The 14,215-nt window shown below is 35.7% G+C and overlaps 1 protein-coding gene across 3 annotated transcripts in view; it reads left to right on the top strand.

Moving 5' to 3' along the window:
• The first annotated feature begins 1,368 nt into the window (after nucleotides 1–1,368).
• The window catches only part of LOC110449541 (ubinuclein-1-like), a 30,215-nt gene continuing 17,368 nt past the window's right edge, over nucleotides 1,369–14,215 (top strand). For all 3 annotated transcript variants that reach the window (XM_021496483.1, XM_021496484.1, XM_021496482.1), the window contains exons 1-7: nucleotides 1,369–1,629; nucleotides 7,847–7,999; nucleotides 8,412–8,516; nucleotides 11,014–11,160; nucleotides 11,470–11,544; nucleotides 11,830–11,960; nucleotides 12,589–12,883. In XM_021496483.1, coding sequence (XP_021352158.1) covers nucleotides 1,465–1,629; nucleotides 7,847–7,999; nucleotides 8,412–8,516; nucleotides 11,014–11,160; nucleotides 11,470–11,544; nucleotides 11,830–11,960; nucleotides 12,589–12,883 — 1,071 coding nt within the window. In that variant the 5' untranslated portion in view covers nucleotides 1,369–1,464. The remainder of the gene's footprint in view (nucleotides 1,630–7,846; nucleotides 8,000–8,411; nucleotides 8,517–11,013; nucleotides 11,161–11,469; nucleotides 11,545–11,829; nucleotides 11,961–12,588; nucleotides 12,884–14,215) is intronic.

The raw sequence follows: 14,215 nt of genomic DNA, 5'->3' as shown, positions 1-14,215 counted from the left end.
CTTAGGTTTGTCTATAGTGGTAAAAATGTCATCATTACCGATACAAGCTGTTACCATCATGTCTTTTGAAGACCGACGCCACCAAATGTAACGTACGGCAGGTCACCCATCCAACTACTGACCATGCACGCTCAACCTCGCTGAACTAGTGAGCAGGTCCCCGGATTATACCGCATCACTAGTTCAGTAACGTTGACCGTGGTCAGTAAGCTGATTGGGTGACTGCCTGCATGTTACATTACAAAGTTTATTCATTTTCAGACAATTATGAAACAACTTTGATCACTCTTGATGGCCTAGATGCAAGTGTGCAGGGGGTCTTTGTATGGAAGGAAACCAGAGTCTTAGACAAAACTCGCATTGTCAGAAAGGTGATCCCCCAATAGTGACCTTTCCCGATCTGATTCAGGAAAGTCGTACCCAGTCGTCTTGGAGAATTAGGCAAGACCTGCATTTATGATCCACTGCACATTTTTTATTCCTACCAAATATTACATTCAAACTAATATCTTCCACAACGATGAATATATATATGACATGAAAAAAAATGCAATTAATTACAACATGCACATTTTAAACGATTTTATTCACTTAAACCTTTACCACTGCAAAAGGATTGAGACAAAACATGCTTAGATTTTTTATGATGACAACAACAACTTGAGGTCTATATCTTGGCATTTATTTGTGGGACAGATTGATAACATTTTAATTCAAAAATCACATTGCAGGGCAAAGATATGGTATGTTAAATTCCTTTCCCAAATAAAAATTGTTTCAAATCAGCAGTTTTAAAACCATTTGCAAAATTAATTGATGGAAACTTAAATATTCACATACAGCTTAAAAAATACTTCAGATTTATTTTTTCCACTTTTTATCAGGTTTCTTAGGTTGTTTTCTGAATGTCATGTACAAAAAAATAGCATGCATATATCCAACATAGTAATGTACAGGTGTTATGAAAATTGAATAAACGTACTCGTGAACTACATCAAACAAAATAAAATTTACGTTCTCATCCGCATTTGTAAATAAACTAGTATTATTGTAAAAATAGCTTTATTCGGGACGTGTGCCTATTATTAGAAGGGGATTCCTTATGAATTCGGAATATTCCAAAATAAAAGGTAAGTCGTTATAGTGCTAAAAGGGATTTCCCTTTCAATATTTTAAGTTTGAAATACAATGTCAGCTCAAATACTTATAATTATTACATACACAAAATTATGAAGTATGAAAGATACCAAGTAGTTTGATATTGTTGTTAATAATTTAATTGGAACGGTTTTTTCTTACCTTTTATACCCAAACGTGCGATATGGACTCTTCCGGGCAGAAGGTCGTGATTTCGTGACGTCATACATCTAGAAAATGGCGGTTCAATTCGCCAGCTTCGTGTAAAGATTGAAATATTTCTCATCAGTTTCGCTTATGTATCAATGGATCTTTTAATTCAGAAGTATGGCGGAACCCAGAAGATTACAATTTACCACTTTGGATAATGACAAAGAAAGTACAAACTCAGAAAAGCCCGTGTGTACGGCACGTTTCGTGCTATCTCTCAAAGAATCCACCGACGAAACATGCTCGGAGTTTTCTTACACAGAATTACTGAAAAAGCAATCGGTAAGTTATCAAAATGTTTAAAAACCAATGGAAAACATACTTTCATTTGTTTTCAACCCAGTAATATTAATTAAAGTACTTTGCTGCTGTTTAACGCAATGTTTAATGTAGTTTTATTTTCGGGGATTCCTACTAGAAAACGGTTTGTTTTCCATCACCCCTTCCTCTTAGTCAATGTAAAAGCTCAGAAAATGGCTGAACTACGTCAGTCTAATGTTCTCAATTGCCTACAATATAGCCAGACCTTGCCTGTACGCCATTTTGAACATTTGTGCCCTGAAATCGTCTTTCATTACATTTTCCTAACCCTTAGCCGTCACCCGCCCGGTGTCTTTCAACCCGACATGTCGGATTGTTGTTATCAAGCTTGGTTTCGCTGAATGCAAAAGTTGGGTTTCGTATGATTTTCGTGTTAAAATGCACTGATGTTATAGTATGGATGAACAGTTATTTCCTGGCCATATTGGTTTATCTACTCGTGTTTGCTTCGTCTTCCATGTTAGATGCTAACGTGACACATTTATTTATATCTCGATCCTGCACATATTCCCCTCGGCCAGAAACAGAGCTGTGTTCCGATTGGTTGGTACTCCCAATGAACATTTTCCATAGATTTATAGAAGTTTTGGAGAAGGGTGCTTATATTTGCAAACACTAAGACTATAATAGAACACATTCTGAATGACCTTTGTAATTGTATTTACCCCTGATATGTTTATATTGATTGAAATAGTTGCATTTTCTCTTTTACATGGGGAAAGTTTGTGACGTCGACTGTATTTATGGGATATGTTGTTGACATGCCTATGCTAGGTTAACAAGCATGAAATCTTCGATGGGGAAAATTTGGGTTGTGGTGGAGGAGACATAGAACGAAATCTAACAAAATTATATAGAAGTAAAAACCACGTGAAATGCGATTAATAATTGACCTATGACGTCATCCAGGTAAGTAGGACGTTGATTATCGGAGATTGTGAAGTTTAATCAGACCATAGTTGAACCACTATGTAAAGTAAGCGGAATCATTTAGTTGATGTTGTAAAGGTATTTTTATGTTGTATTTGGAAAAGATGACTTTGTAAAATATATTTGAGAGCGCGTGCGCAATCTGTTCCGGATCGGAAAGTGGGTCAACACTGATAAAGGTGATGTGTGTATTGATACACGACAAGGGTCCGCGACAGCAGACGAAAACGTGCAGCGTTGTCGCTTTTGTCGGATTCTGCACGTAGGTAGATATTTAGGGAGTAATTAAATTATCGAATATTGATTAACTTTTATGCAGTCACTGTACGGGATAATATGACTGGCGAATAGAGGGGCTATCAGTGGAGTGGTGTATGGAGTGTAACGTGTATTAGCTGGGGGTGGCGCCGTGTTTACAGCGGTAGGGTCGTCAGTCAGCCGTTCACATCAGTGCGACTTCAACGGGGGCGGGCTTTTGTTCTCGCCGCTACACCCGGTCCCGGGGGTGAGCGGTCTCACGTGTGTGCGCGCGGCAGCGTGCGCGTACGTTCACGTGCATGAATGCGCGTACGTACACGTATTTTTTTTAGAAATCTGTTTTTGTGTGCGTGTTTGTAGTGTTAGTGCTAATAGAAAAGAAGTACTTTTCTGATGAAGCTTTTACGTATTGTTCCTTCTTTGCTTTACGTAATGAAAAGAGTTGTAGTTAGGCCTAATATTTCGAGAAGGGGAAATGAGTGTTTGACTTCAGGAATTTGTAATAAATGGTTCTACTAACTGCAAGCATAAAAATAAAATAAAATAAATAAGTTGGTTGAAACGTTAGATGATCCACACATTATGTAAAGGGGGGGGGGGGGGGGGGGGGGGGTCATTAAAGAAATAAATTTATGACCAAAACTTAATGTAACGTTACAAATTACAAAAATTCATTCATGAAGTTATAGCCTATAATGGTCAATGTAGGCAAAGTAATGCGACAAATTGCTAACAAATTCCAAAGATCATTTTGCATTTTGAAATGTTGAGAGCCTAGGAAAGATTTGTTCGTTTGAAGTGAAGAAATCGTAAAATGCAAGTTAAAAACTAATTTGTGACATCATTTTTCTTTATTTTTATTTTTTTTATTTTTTTTACAATATCTTTTGTGAGCGCATCAATATAATTCTTCCCTTGATAAAACCATTATTGAACACATCTTTTGAATTTTATATGATTGTAATGTTTGGTGATCCATTTCAGGTACTTTGAGTTTCACCTAGGATTAATAGATAATGTCCGAGGAAAGGTGAGGGGTGATTGGAAATCATCAGAAAGTCAATATCACAAAGATGAGGAGATAGGTGTTTGACTTTTCTGATTATATTTATTTTACTTTCTTTTTATACATTTACCATATTCTAACAGATTTAAAATTAAAAATTAAATACAAACATATTGATTAGGTTCGAGACCTCCATGGGGCAGTCGCCAGGTACTTGGAACTCTAGATCTGGCTTTCCTATAACCACCAAAACCTGGCACATCCTAAATGACCATAGCTGTTAATAGGACGTGAAACACAAACAAACCAAACCACTCCACTGATTGAAATCCAGTTCATTTAAATACCCTGCACAGATGTACTCAAACTTTTCACAGAGTTGGCTATCCTTCTCACCCACACTTCCTGTGCATTCCTGTTTTTGCTAGAGAACAGATAAACTTGTTTTCACCTACCTAAGGAAAGACATAGACCTCATACACGCTTTCATTCGGGGACATCACTTAGGTGTCATCAATTTATGTGCAGTGTACGTAATCGAGGTTGTGTCATCAATTTTGTTACACATATCACATGCATGTGCATCCACCATTAGAAGGACGAATCATTTTTGTGAGAGGATTTTTTTTTGGAGAGAAATATTCAATCATTCTTGTGTGATGCAGACAGCGGAATTTCGACACTCAGGATAAGAATCTTGTAGTTTAGCTCTCAACAAAGCCTTGTGCTAAACTTAAAAAATTATCATTGAGTTGGGATTTCTACATCACAGAGGAGTGATAGATTCTATTATGTCTCGCACTTGACTGGTGTATCCACATTTTTCTGGTGTCCATCAGGGTTTTCCAGTCAAAAAATTGCATGTCTAAACAGTTCACGTCAGCAGTGTATTGTAATCGCATCAACAATACTTTGGCCACGAAAAAAATCATTCACCCACTAACTCGGGGTGAGATGAGGGGGATCTCAACCCTCTGAGTAAGTTGCCAAACACAATTAGCAAGCATAATGTTTGGCAACTTAAGAATCTCAGCTATTGGACTATGTACATGTATTAGCATTTGAATGTCTTTAATTTTACCTGAACAACTTCAATAAATTTGCAAGACCCATATACTCAATACCAAGCAAGGACAAACTAAAATTTTGGCACTTCCTTAGAAAAGATAGTCGGAAGATCTAGAGATAGTCACCGGAGAAGATCTCAAAACCAGAAAGAAAAAGAAAAAAATAGTCTCAATTTAAAGCTTTTAAACTTGCACTGTCAGCTTTAATTTAGCATTAACAACAAATCTAACTGGTATTTTTCAACGAAAAGCTGGTACTAGGGTAATGATGAGTGTTGTGGGCCAAGCTGCAGGTACTAGGGTAATGATGAGTGTTGTGGGTCAAGCTGCAGGTACTAGGGTAATTATAAGGATGAGTGTTGTGGGCCAAGCTGCAGGTACTAAGGTAAGGATGAGTGTTGTGGGCCAAGCTGCAAGTACTAAGGTAAGGATGAGTGTTGTGGGCCAAGCTGCAGGTACTAGGGTAATTATAAGGATGAGTGTTGTGGGCCAAGCTGCAGGTACTAGGGTAAGGATGAGTGTTGTGGGCCAAGCTGCAGGTACTAGGGTAAGAATGAGCTTTGTGGGCCAAGCTGGTACTGGGATAAGGGTGAGTGTTGTACATGTGGGCATATTGCATTGCTGCGCATCTAAATTATATTAATGAATGTTAGCGGTCACTTTAAAAATGAACCATACAAAGAATATAATACATAACACTTGAATTATTTTCTTTGTATGGTTCAACAGCTTTAATTATAAACATGCAGACTGTTAGATAAATATGAGTTATAAAATACACCACACGTGGTATATATGACCTTCCAGAGTTTTGATTGGTTGCAATTGTGAAACCAAAACATGATCTGTCACAGTGTCAGAAAAGATTTTGTTCTCCCAACGTCCCTTTATCGCTATTTGGAAGGTCTGACTATGGCTGAACTTTCATTATAAACGTCAACGATAGAACCGTCACGAAAAACCGTCCCAGGCCTATGGTTTTGGACATTGACAGCGATTAGTTCATCTTCATCACTTGGTGGAAGGCAGTCTTCGTACGATATGCTTACGCGCATATAGTCTGCGGGCAATACTGCATACTCTCAATACTTAAAGACGTTCATCTATTAATTTTTTTCACAAAGTTGTTGCCAAAACATTTATTTTGACAATTATTAAATTTGTAAAAACAAAAAGTCATTTTTGAATATTAATGAGTGACTTTTTACATATGAGTATAATATCACTACGCCAGCCTTGTCAACAAACACATGTGTGTATGTTATTCAAATCAGGTCACACTCCAGCTGTTTCTGACTGAGGTTGTGGTAGAAACAGATCACACGACTCACTCGTGGTTGTTGAGTATAGTATATATTTCACTCTCGTTAGTTAACTTTCAAAAGTTACAGAAAGACACTCGCTATTTAAAGCTAGTGTCCTTTTGCAACTTTTGAAAATTAACTAACGAGAGTGAAATAAATACCATACTCAACAACCACTCGTGTAACCTTTATATATATCTGGCTAGCTTATCCTATATACACATGTCTAGTTACGGGAGAGAGAATCGATGTACCCTCACACCTGCTGCAGTCAGCCACCAGGGGTGTTAACAGTGCTGCATTATTTATGATAATTTCTTGCTTTGTTGCACATTTATACAATGTACGGGTCCATGATCATCCTAACTCTATAAAAATACACCTGTAGGATCTGACTTATATTGTATGTGTATATATGATGCGGCTGCCAAATAAAACTGTGGTTGTGTATATATATATTTTATGTACCCATCTCCTGGCATTATAATAACCATCCTGGGGCCCCTTGGCTATATATTTATAATCTGACTAAAACAATTTATTCACTGGGGTGAAAGGAAGAAAAAAAGCTTCAACCATTTTTTTTTAAGGACGGTGTACATAGGTGCTGGTCTAGATAAATTAAGGTACATGTATACATATTTTACGATTGATGAAGGGATCTAGATATTCTTTGATAGATTTAAAAGTGTGTTTTTAATTTTTTTGATATATATCATAATGTAGAGAAAATATATATATATACCAGTAGTACAATGGGAGAAGAGGTGATTTCTATCATCTGGAAAAAAGGTACAATAAAAAATGAAATGTTTTAAATACCTATACCCTATTGTCCCAGAGCTGCAAAACTCTGTAGGGAAAAGGTCGAAATTTCATATTTTATGATATCGATTGGTTCAATGTAAATGTTAATCTGTATATGCTCCATATATATATATATATGTGTGACCTGATTGAGTTAGACAGTGTTTGTTTTGACAACACATAAGAAATTAAGGCCATCCTTAAAAATAAAAAAATTGTAGTTCCCCTTCTCAGCTTTTTTTCAGTCACAGTGGGTAGGTATGAGGTAGGAGTTTTATTGATTTTAGAAATCTTATTTTTTTAATGATAAAACACTAAGTGCCAGTTATTTTTTCAACAAGAAAGTTTTTTTTAGTTTTTTCCTCAAATGTTGAAAAAAACAAAGTTTTTGTTGGTGCCTTTTTTTAGTAAGTCTGTTGGTTAACTGCAACCAAGCAATTGTTTAATGATGACATTGACACCATTTCAGGGAAGGGGGGGGGGGGGAATGACATGGCCTGGTTCATTATATTGCAATACATATTTCAATAGCAGGTTCATTTCTGTATCTAAATGTATTGTGATATCAATTATGTTGACTGCACACTTTGGATTTTCAAACCAACATTGCAGTTATTCATCAGGTGAAGGCTTCTTCAGAAGTTTCCATTTTTTGTAGCTGTTCCTTTGTACTACTTCTTCCTCATTATATATATTAGATCCCTTTATAATGTCAGGAATTCGTTGGATAAATGTTAGGAGTACAAGTATAACGAGATTTAAATGTATTAAATCATGGGTTTAATCTGTAACTTATTCTTCCACAGAAGGTCAAGAATGGAGTGCGTATACGTAAAGAGAACAAGTCACCGAGTGAAGAGGATGGAGACCAGGAGAAGAATGACTTGTCAGGACCATTTGGGGATGAAGACGATCCCGACGAGGTGGCGGCCATTGCTAGACTGTTTGAGGAGAAATATGTACGCGTTTTATATCTAGCAACTCAACTGTATCAGTATAGATCTGTACTACTGTTATAAAAGACTATATTGAGGAAGTTATATGTACAGTGTTGAACATTTGATACTGACTTTAACTCATTCACCCCTGAAGACACATTTGAACTCTTCCAATGCAAAGGTTGGAATAGTTCATAAGGAAGTTTCGGGGGTGAATGAGTTAAATATAATATGGTGTCATCACTTTGTCACATTTTGATCAGAAACCATTTTGCAGTAGTATCTTTAATTTATCCATGATCAAACAGGAAGCTTTATATTTTGGCTTTATTTGTTCCATATATAGATCAATAATGTTGATTTTGAATCTGTTGTGAATATTTTAAGAATGAGAGCGTGCTGGGTACAAGTTTTCTGTCTGCTGTGTTTACAGGGTCCCAAGCCAGGAGAGAAAAAGAAGAAGAAGCCGATGATGGAGGTTATTGACCTTGGAGAAGGATACGATGAAAACGATCCTTTTATCGACAACTCTGAGGCTGTAAGACTTATAGACTAGGCCAGCTCATTGAGTCATTCTGTAATGTGTCATAGTGTTATAGGTAAAAGTAGTAAACGTCCATCAATTGTGACTAAACATCTTTTGATTAATTAGTCCTTGCAGTAAAACAGATGCCGCTGAAATTCTGACGACTTTTCTTTTCATCTTATTGTATATTATACCAATATGGAAATAACTTTTGACGATATCTCATTTATTAAACTCAACAGCACCTTGTGGGCTGCCATTGAACATCCTATGATTTTCCATGCAATGTCGTAAATTCAGGTATTGTTGTGTTCATGGCCACCAACATGAGAGAACGCTTTTTTACTCCTTAGAATGGCTTGGTCATTTTACTTCTATTTTTGCCAATGAAGGTTAACTAGGACAGAAACATAATCTTTTGTGTATATATATGCACATTGAAGACGGAACAAAGCATCAGATATCAGTAAAGTTTATAACCTGAGGGTGGTATTTTCATATGTTCGACACACATATGAAGGTATCTAATAAAAGTAAATATTTCCCTTGGACAGGATATATAATTTGTCAGATTTGGGAGAACAAGTCTGTGTTTTTCTACCTTAAATTTACAACAGCCTGTTTATGCATGAAGTGGGGAATATACAGCATTATTTTTCTTGTTGAATTTGGGAAGATATACCTCATTTTTCCCTTGTTTTAGAAAAATAAACCATTTTCTCACAAGAGGAACCAGCCTGTTTTGACTTTTCAGCTGTAAAAACTAGCCAAAAAAAAAACCACTTCAAGTTAACTAGAATAGCACACTTAAGTCCAAATTATTTAGCAAAGAGCATTGATTACCCTGATTGTGATTCGAGTATTACATCTGATGTTAATATAAAGTAATCTGTGTCAATTCCAATGGAAGGGGGAGAAAATAAGACCTAATGTTGATAGAAATATTAGACCTTGGTAGAAATATTAACTCACATTTGTTTTCTCCACCTATTCCCTCTTTGCGTATTGCAGAGTTATCTTTTCTTTGGAGCAGGTATTGATTGTTACGTCACTGGTTGGAGAGAGTAACGTCATCAATTTTTGAGAAAACGACGTAATTTCCTCTGACAAGCCAATGACGTACCAATCAATACCTGCTCCCAAGAAAAGATAACTCTGCAATACGCAAAGACGGAATATCTGTAGTAGTTTGATTAACAGTTTTACTTTTCACTCGCGTTTTTCTCTACCTATATCTGTAGTAGGTTGATTAAACAGGTTTACTTTTCACTCACGTTTTTCTCCTCCTATATCTGTAGTAGGTTGATTAACAGGGTTACTTTTCACTCACGTTTTTCTCCACCTAGATCGGTAGTAGGTTGATTAACAGGGTTACTTTTCACTCGCGTTTTTCTCCCCCTATATCTGTAGTAGGTTGATTAAACAGGTTTACTTTTCACTCACGTTTTTCTCCCCCTATAACTGTAGTAGGTTGATTAACAGGGTTACTTTTCACTCGCGTTTTTCTCCTCCTATATCTGTAGTAGGTTGATTAACAGGGTTACTTTTCACTCACGTTTTTCTCCCCCTATAACTGTAGTAGGTTGATTAACAGGGTTACTTTTCACTCACGTTTTTCTCCTCCTATATCTGTAGTAGGTTGATTAACAGGTTTACTTTCCACTCGCGTTTTTCTCCACCTATATATGTAGTAGGTTGATTAACAGGTTTACTCTTCACTCGCGTTTTTCTCCACCTATCTCTGTAGTAGGTTGATTAACAGGCTTACTTTTCACTCGCGTTTTTCTCCACCTATACCTGTAGTAGGTTGATTAACAGGTTTACCTTTCACTCGCGTTTTTCTCCACCTATCTCTGTAGTAGGTTGATTAACAGGCTTACTTTTCACTAACATTTTTCTCCACCTATATCTGTAGTAGTTTGATTAACAGGGTTACTTTTCACCCGCGTTTTTCTCCACCTATATCTGTCGTAGGTTGATTAACAGGTTTACTTTTTTCTCTCATTTTTCTCCACCTATATCTGTAGTAGTTTGATTAACAGTTTTACTTTTCACTCGCGTTTTTCTCTACCTATATCTGTAGTAGGTTGATTATCAGGTTTACTTTTCACTCACGTTTTCTCCACCTATATCTGTAGTAGTTTGATTAACAGGGTTACTTTTCACTCGCGTTTTTCTCCAACTATATCTGTAGTAGGTTGATTAACAGGTTTACCTTTCACTCGCGTTTTTCTCCACCTATACCTGTAGTAGGTTGATTAACAGGTTTGCTTTTCACTCACGTTTTTCTCCACCTATATTTGTAGTAGGTTGATTAACAGGTTTACTCTTCACTCGCGTTTTTCTCCACCTATTTCTGTAGTAGTTTGATTAACAGGGTTACTTTTCACTCGCGTTTTTCTCCAACTATATCTGTAGTAGGTTGATTAACAGGTTTTCTTTTCACTCGCGTTTTTCTCCACCTATATCTGTAGTAGTTTGATTAACAGGTTTACTTTTTTACTTGCAGTACGACGAGTTAGTGCCTTCTACGTTGACCACTCGTCTCGGTGGATTCTACATTAATTCCGGAAAGCTGGAATTCCGGGAACTCTCCGACGACTCTATGGATGCTTTTCAAAGGTCGAATCCACTCAAGAAGAAGAGGAAGAAGCAGGTAGACTGACCAGAGATCATGTTTTATATCAAAGTCAAACGTTCACTGACAAAGAAAGTTTATCATTAAGTTTAGCAGGTCATACTTCAAATTTCAGCACCAGTATATCATATTTGTATTGAGACGTCACATTTCTCTTCTTTTTTTTTTATAATAAAAATGAACAGCTTATGCAAGGGTTTCATTTAATGTTCCTTTTGAAAATTATAAAAAAAAAAAAAAAAATGTTATTCAACAGAATTCATCCTTGGTACTGTAATGGCCCAATCTTGTCTTTTATTAATTGTGATTTTATTTGTGTATTGACAGGTGATTGCCTCAGATTCTGATTCGGACAAGGAAGTGAAGCCAATTGAAAGCAACAAAGTTGTAGTCAAAGTAAAGGTAAGAAATTTATTAATGAATTTTAGACAAAGCCTACTGTCCAGTTGCTACTGGACTTTTTGGCGAAACTTTCATCAAAATATTCAAATTAAGGATATCGCCTGACCTGTCTTTTAAATCTCAATGTGTTTGGTAACTTTCTGCATTTCTTTATGTAGAAGTAAACATTCTGGATTAATGAGTTAAATGTTTTAACCTGTTGAACATATTGGACTTTCTGTGGTAAGAAATAAGTTGGAAAATTGGATTTTTTTATCATTCATCAATAAGCCAATAATGCTTCAGAAGCGGAAGATAAAAGATGGTGTGGAGGGTGAAGAAAAGAAAAGGAAGAAGAAGAAGCTGATGAATGGAGAAGGTGGAGAAAAGTCATTCAAGAAACCTAAAAAACCAGAAGAAAGGGAGAAACTCAAAAAGTATGAAGCTATAGATAATTTGTTTTTATGTTTGATGATGTCGGAGTACTTGTTAAAAAGATTTTAATAATATCTGGAAAAAAGTGGGTTTTTTTATAGATAATAAAGTGTGGTATATATCTGATATATGCTATAAAAGACATTATCAGTATTTTATCTTTAATTTTATGATTTCTAAATGTGAAGCATGTATTATTTTGTTAAAAATACATTGCTATGTAAATTGTCCATTGAGGTTGGGAGACAGTGGCATCAACAGCATCTAAAATTTGCAACATAATGAGATTTTGAATATAAATTGGAGGCATAGATTTGTATTCTACACTTCTATCATGTCATGGAATCATATCTAGCCTGGATCTTTTAAATGGTAAATAAAAACCAGTTTATCTTATGAAGAGCATTTGAAAAAAAGTTTAGAATGTATGTAAAGATTTGGTAACGGACAGTGTGACCAGATTTTAATAGAACGCTTCGTTCACTTTGCACAGAATATCACTACTAGATATACAGTTCTTATTATGTAGTGTGACCAACTTAACCTTGAAAATGAAGCTTTAACAAAAACATTTACTGTGTAAAATTTCTATTTTTAGATGATATTTTACTCATATTGTTTGAATCACAGGAAGAAATTCTCTCCAACTGTTGGCGAACTGCTGAAGCAACAGACCGAGTCGACCGCTACACCTACCTCCGTCTTTAACGATCTCAACTCTGACAGTCAGGAAAGTAACGATTCTTCCCAGGATGGGAAATCCGATAAAATGTGCGTGTCCGTGGATAGCGTGCCTACCAACTCCAAGGAGGATTCCAACAGCAGGGAGGCTGGGGAAACCAAGGCTGTCGATCCTACACAAATCCCTAAACTACCCTCCGGAATTCCACAGCACCTCTCGGACACTATTGAAAAGTTAAAAGAGGTAAATGTTGTATGTTGTGGAACACATTCCATCAATGATCCACTGACCTTACCCACTGATATCCATATTCACCTATCACGCATTTAATTTCACCATTGTCATACTATCAGATGTGTATCATAGCATATGTCCTGGGCCTGTATTCATGAAACCATTCTCATGCTCAAGCATAGATTCTGTGCTCAACCCAATTTTCTTGCAACTTGCACAAGTCACGAGAAACGTTAAAATTGTTATTTGTAACATTTGAAACGGTATTCAGCTTGAGGTCTCAACAAAATTCTTTCAAATCATTAACCAAATATTAAGTATGAATTTATTTATCACCGGAACAAGAAATTGTGCTTGAGCACGGAATCAGAGTTTGAGCATGAGAATGGTTTCAAGAATATGGGTCCAGTTTTGTTTTATCTGGATGAATAATTTTTCAGACCAAAAAGTATGAATGTGTATTTGTTATAACGGAATATAAGTTCTTTTTATTTTATTTTATTTCTTCTAGAGTCGCTATTCAAAGCAGAATAAAAGTTTTTGTAAAAGGATGTTGCAATACAAAATGATTTGGTAAACCACCTACTCTAAATTCAGAGACAATAAAAACCAATTGATATTTTGATTGACCATATTCAAAAAGCATTTTATACAATACGTTTTCTTCTACAAATCATATTGTTGTATATTGTTTATATTTACTAACGGCATGTATATCTCCTATTGAACTGTTCTGCTGAAGTTACTGTTTAAGATCTATTCGAAATTTGCCAATATTTCTCTTGTATTTTTGCAAAACAATTATTTGACATATGGCTCAGAAAAATGGAAGATTTACAGTTTTCATATATCACATTTTCATTTTACCATAATTTCATTTATGGGCTATGAACCATGTTTTGTGTTGATTGGTGTGTATTAATCGACTTAACTTGACGTTAATCACTAAAGCCCTATTCCAATTACATGAATTTATTAATGCTGAAACTGAAAGAAAAGCTGTACCAAAATATACCTAATTCATTGAGCTTCACCCATCTTTGTGTCCTATTTATTTAACACTTACATTTCATTGTAAATCACATCGTATTACTTGGCACATTGTTAACCAAATACATATGTAAAAGAAAGTTTTATATTTCATTTAACTATTCACATGCAAACTTATGCAGTTTCAGGTAATATAATAAACTGAAATGATATTCCAGTGTCAACTGTAAACATGTTTCACTTGGATATATGTAATTTTGTTACCATATTTTCGTCTTTACAAGCCACTGAATATCCTCCTTGAATGTAAACCTTAGTGTACATAAATGAGAAGTGGTGATATTAGCGCAA

This window comes from Mizuhopecten yessoensis, unplaced genomic scaffold (genome assembly GCF_002113885.1).
Source record: "Mizuhopecten yessoensis strain PY_sf001 unplaced genomic scaffold, ASM211388v2 scaffold4631, whole genome shotgun sequence".
Taxonomy (NCBI): Eukaryota; Metazoa; Mollusca; class Bivalvia; order Pectinida; family Pectinidae; genus Mizuhopecten; species Mizuhopecten yessoensis.
This window is presented reverse-complemented; position numbering and strand designations above follow the sequence as displayed.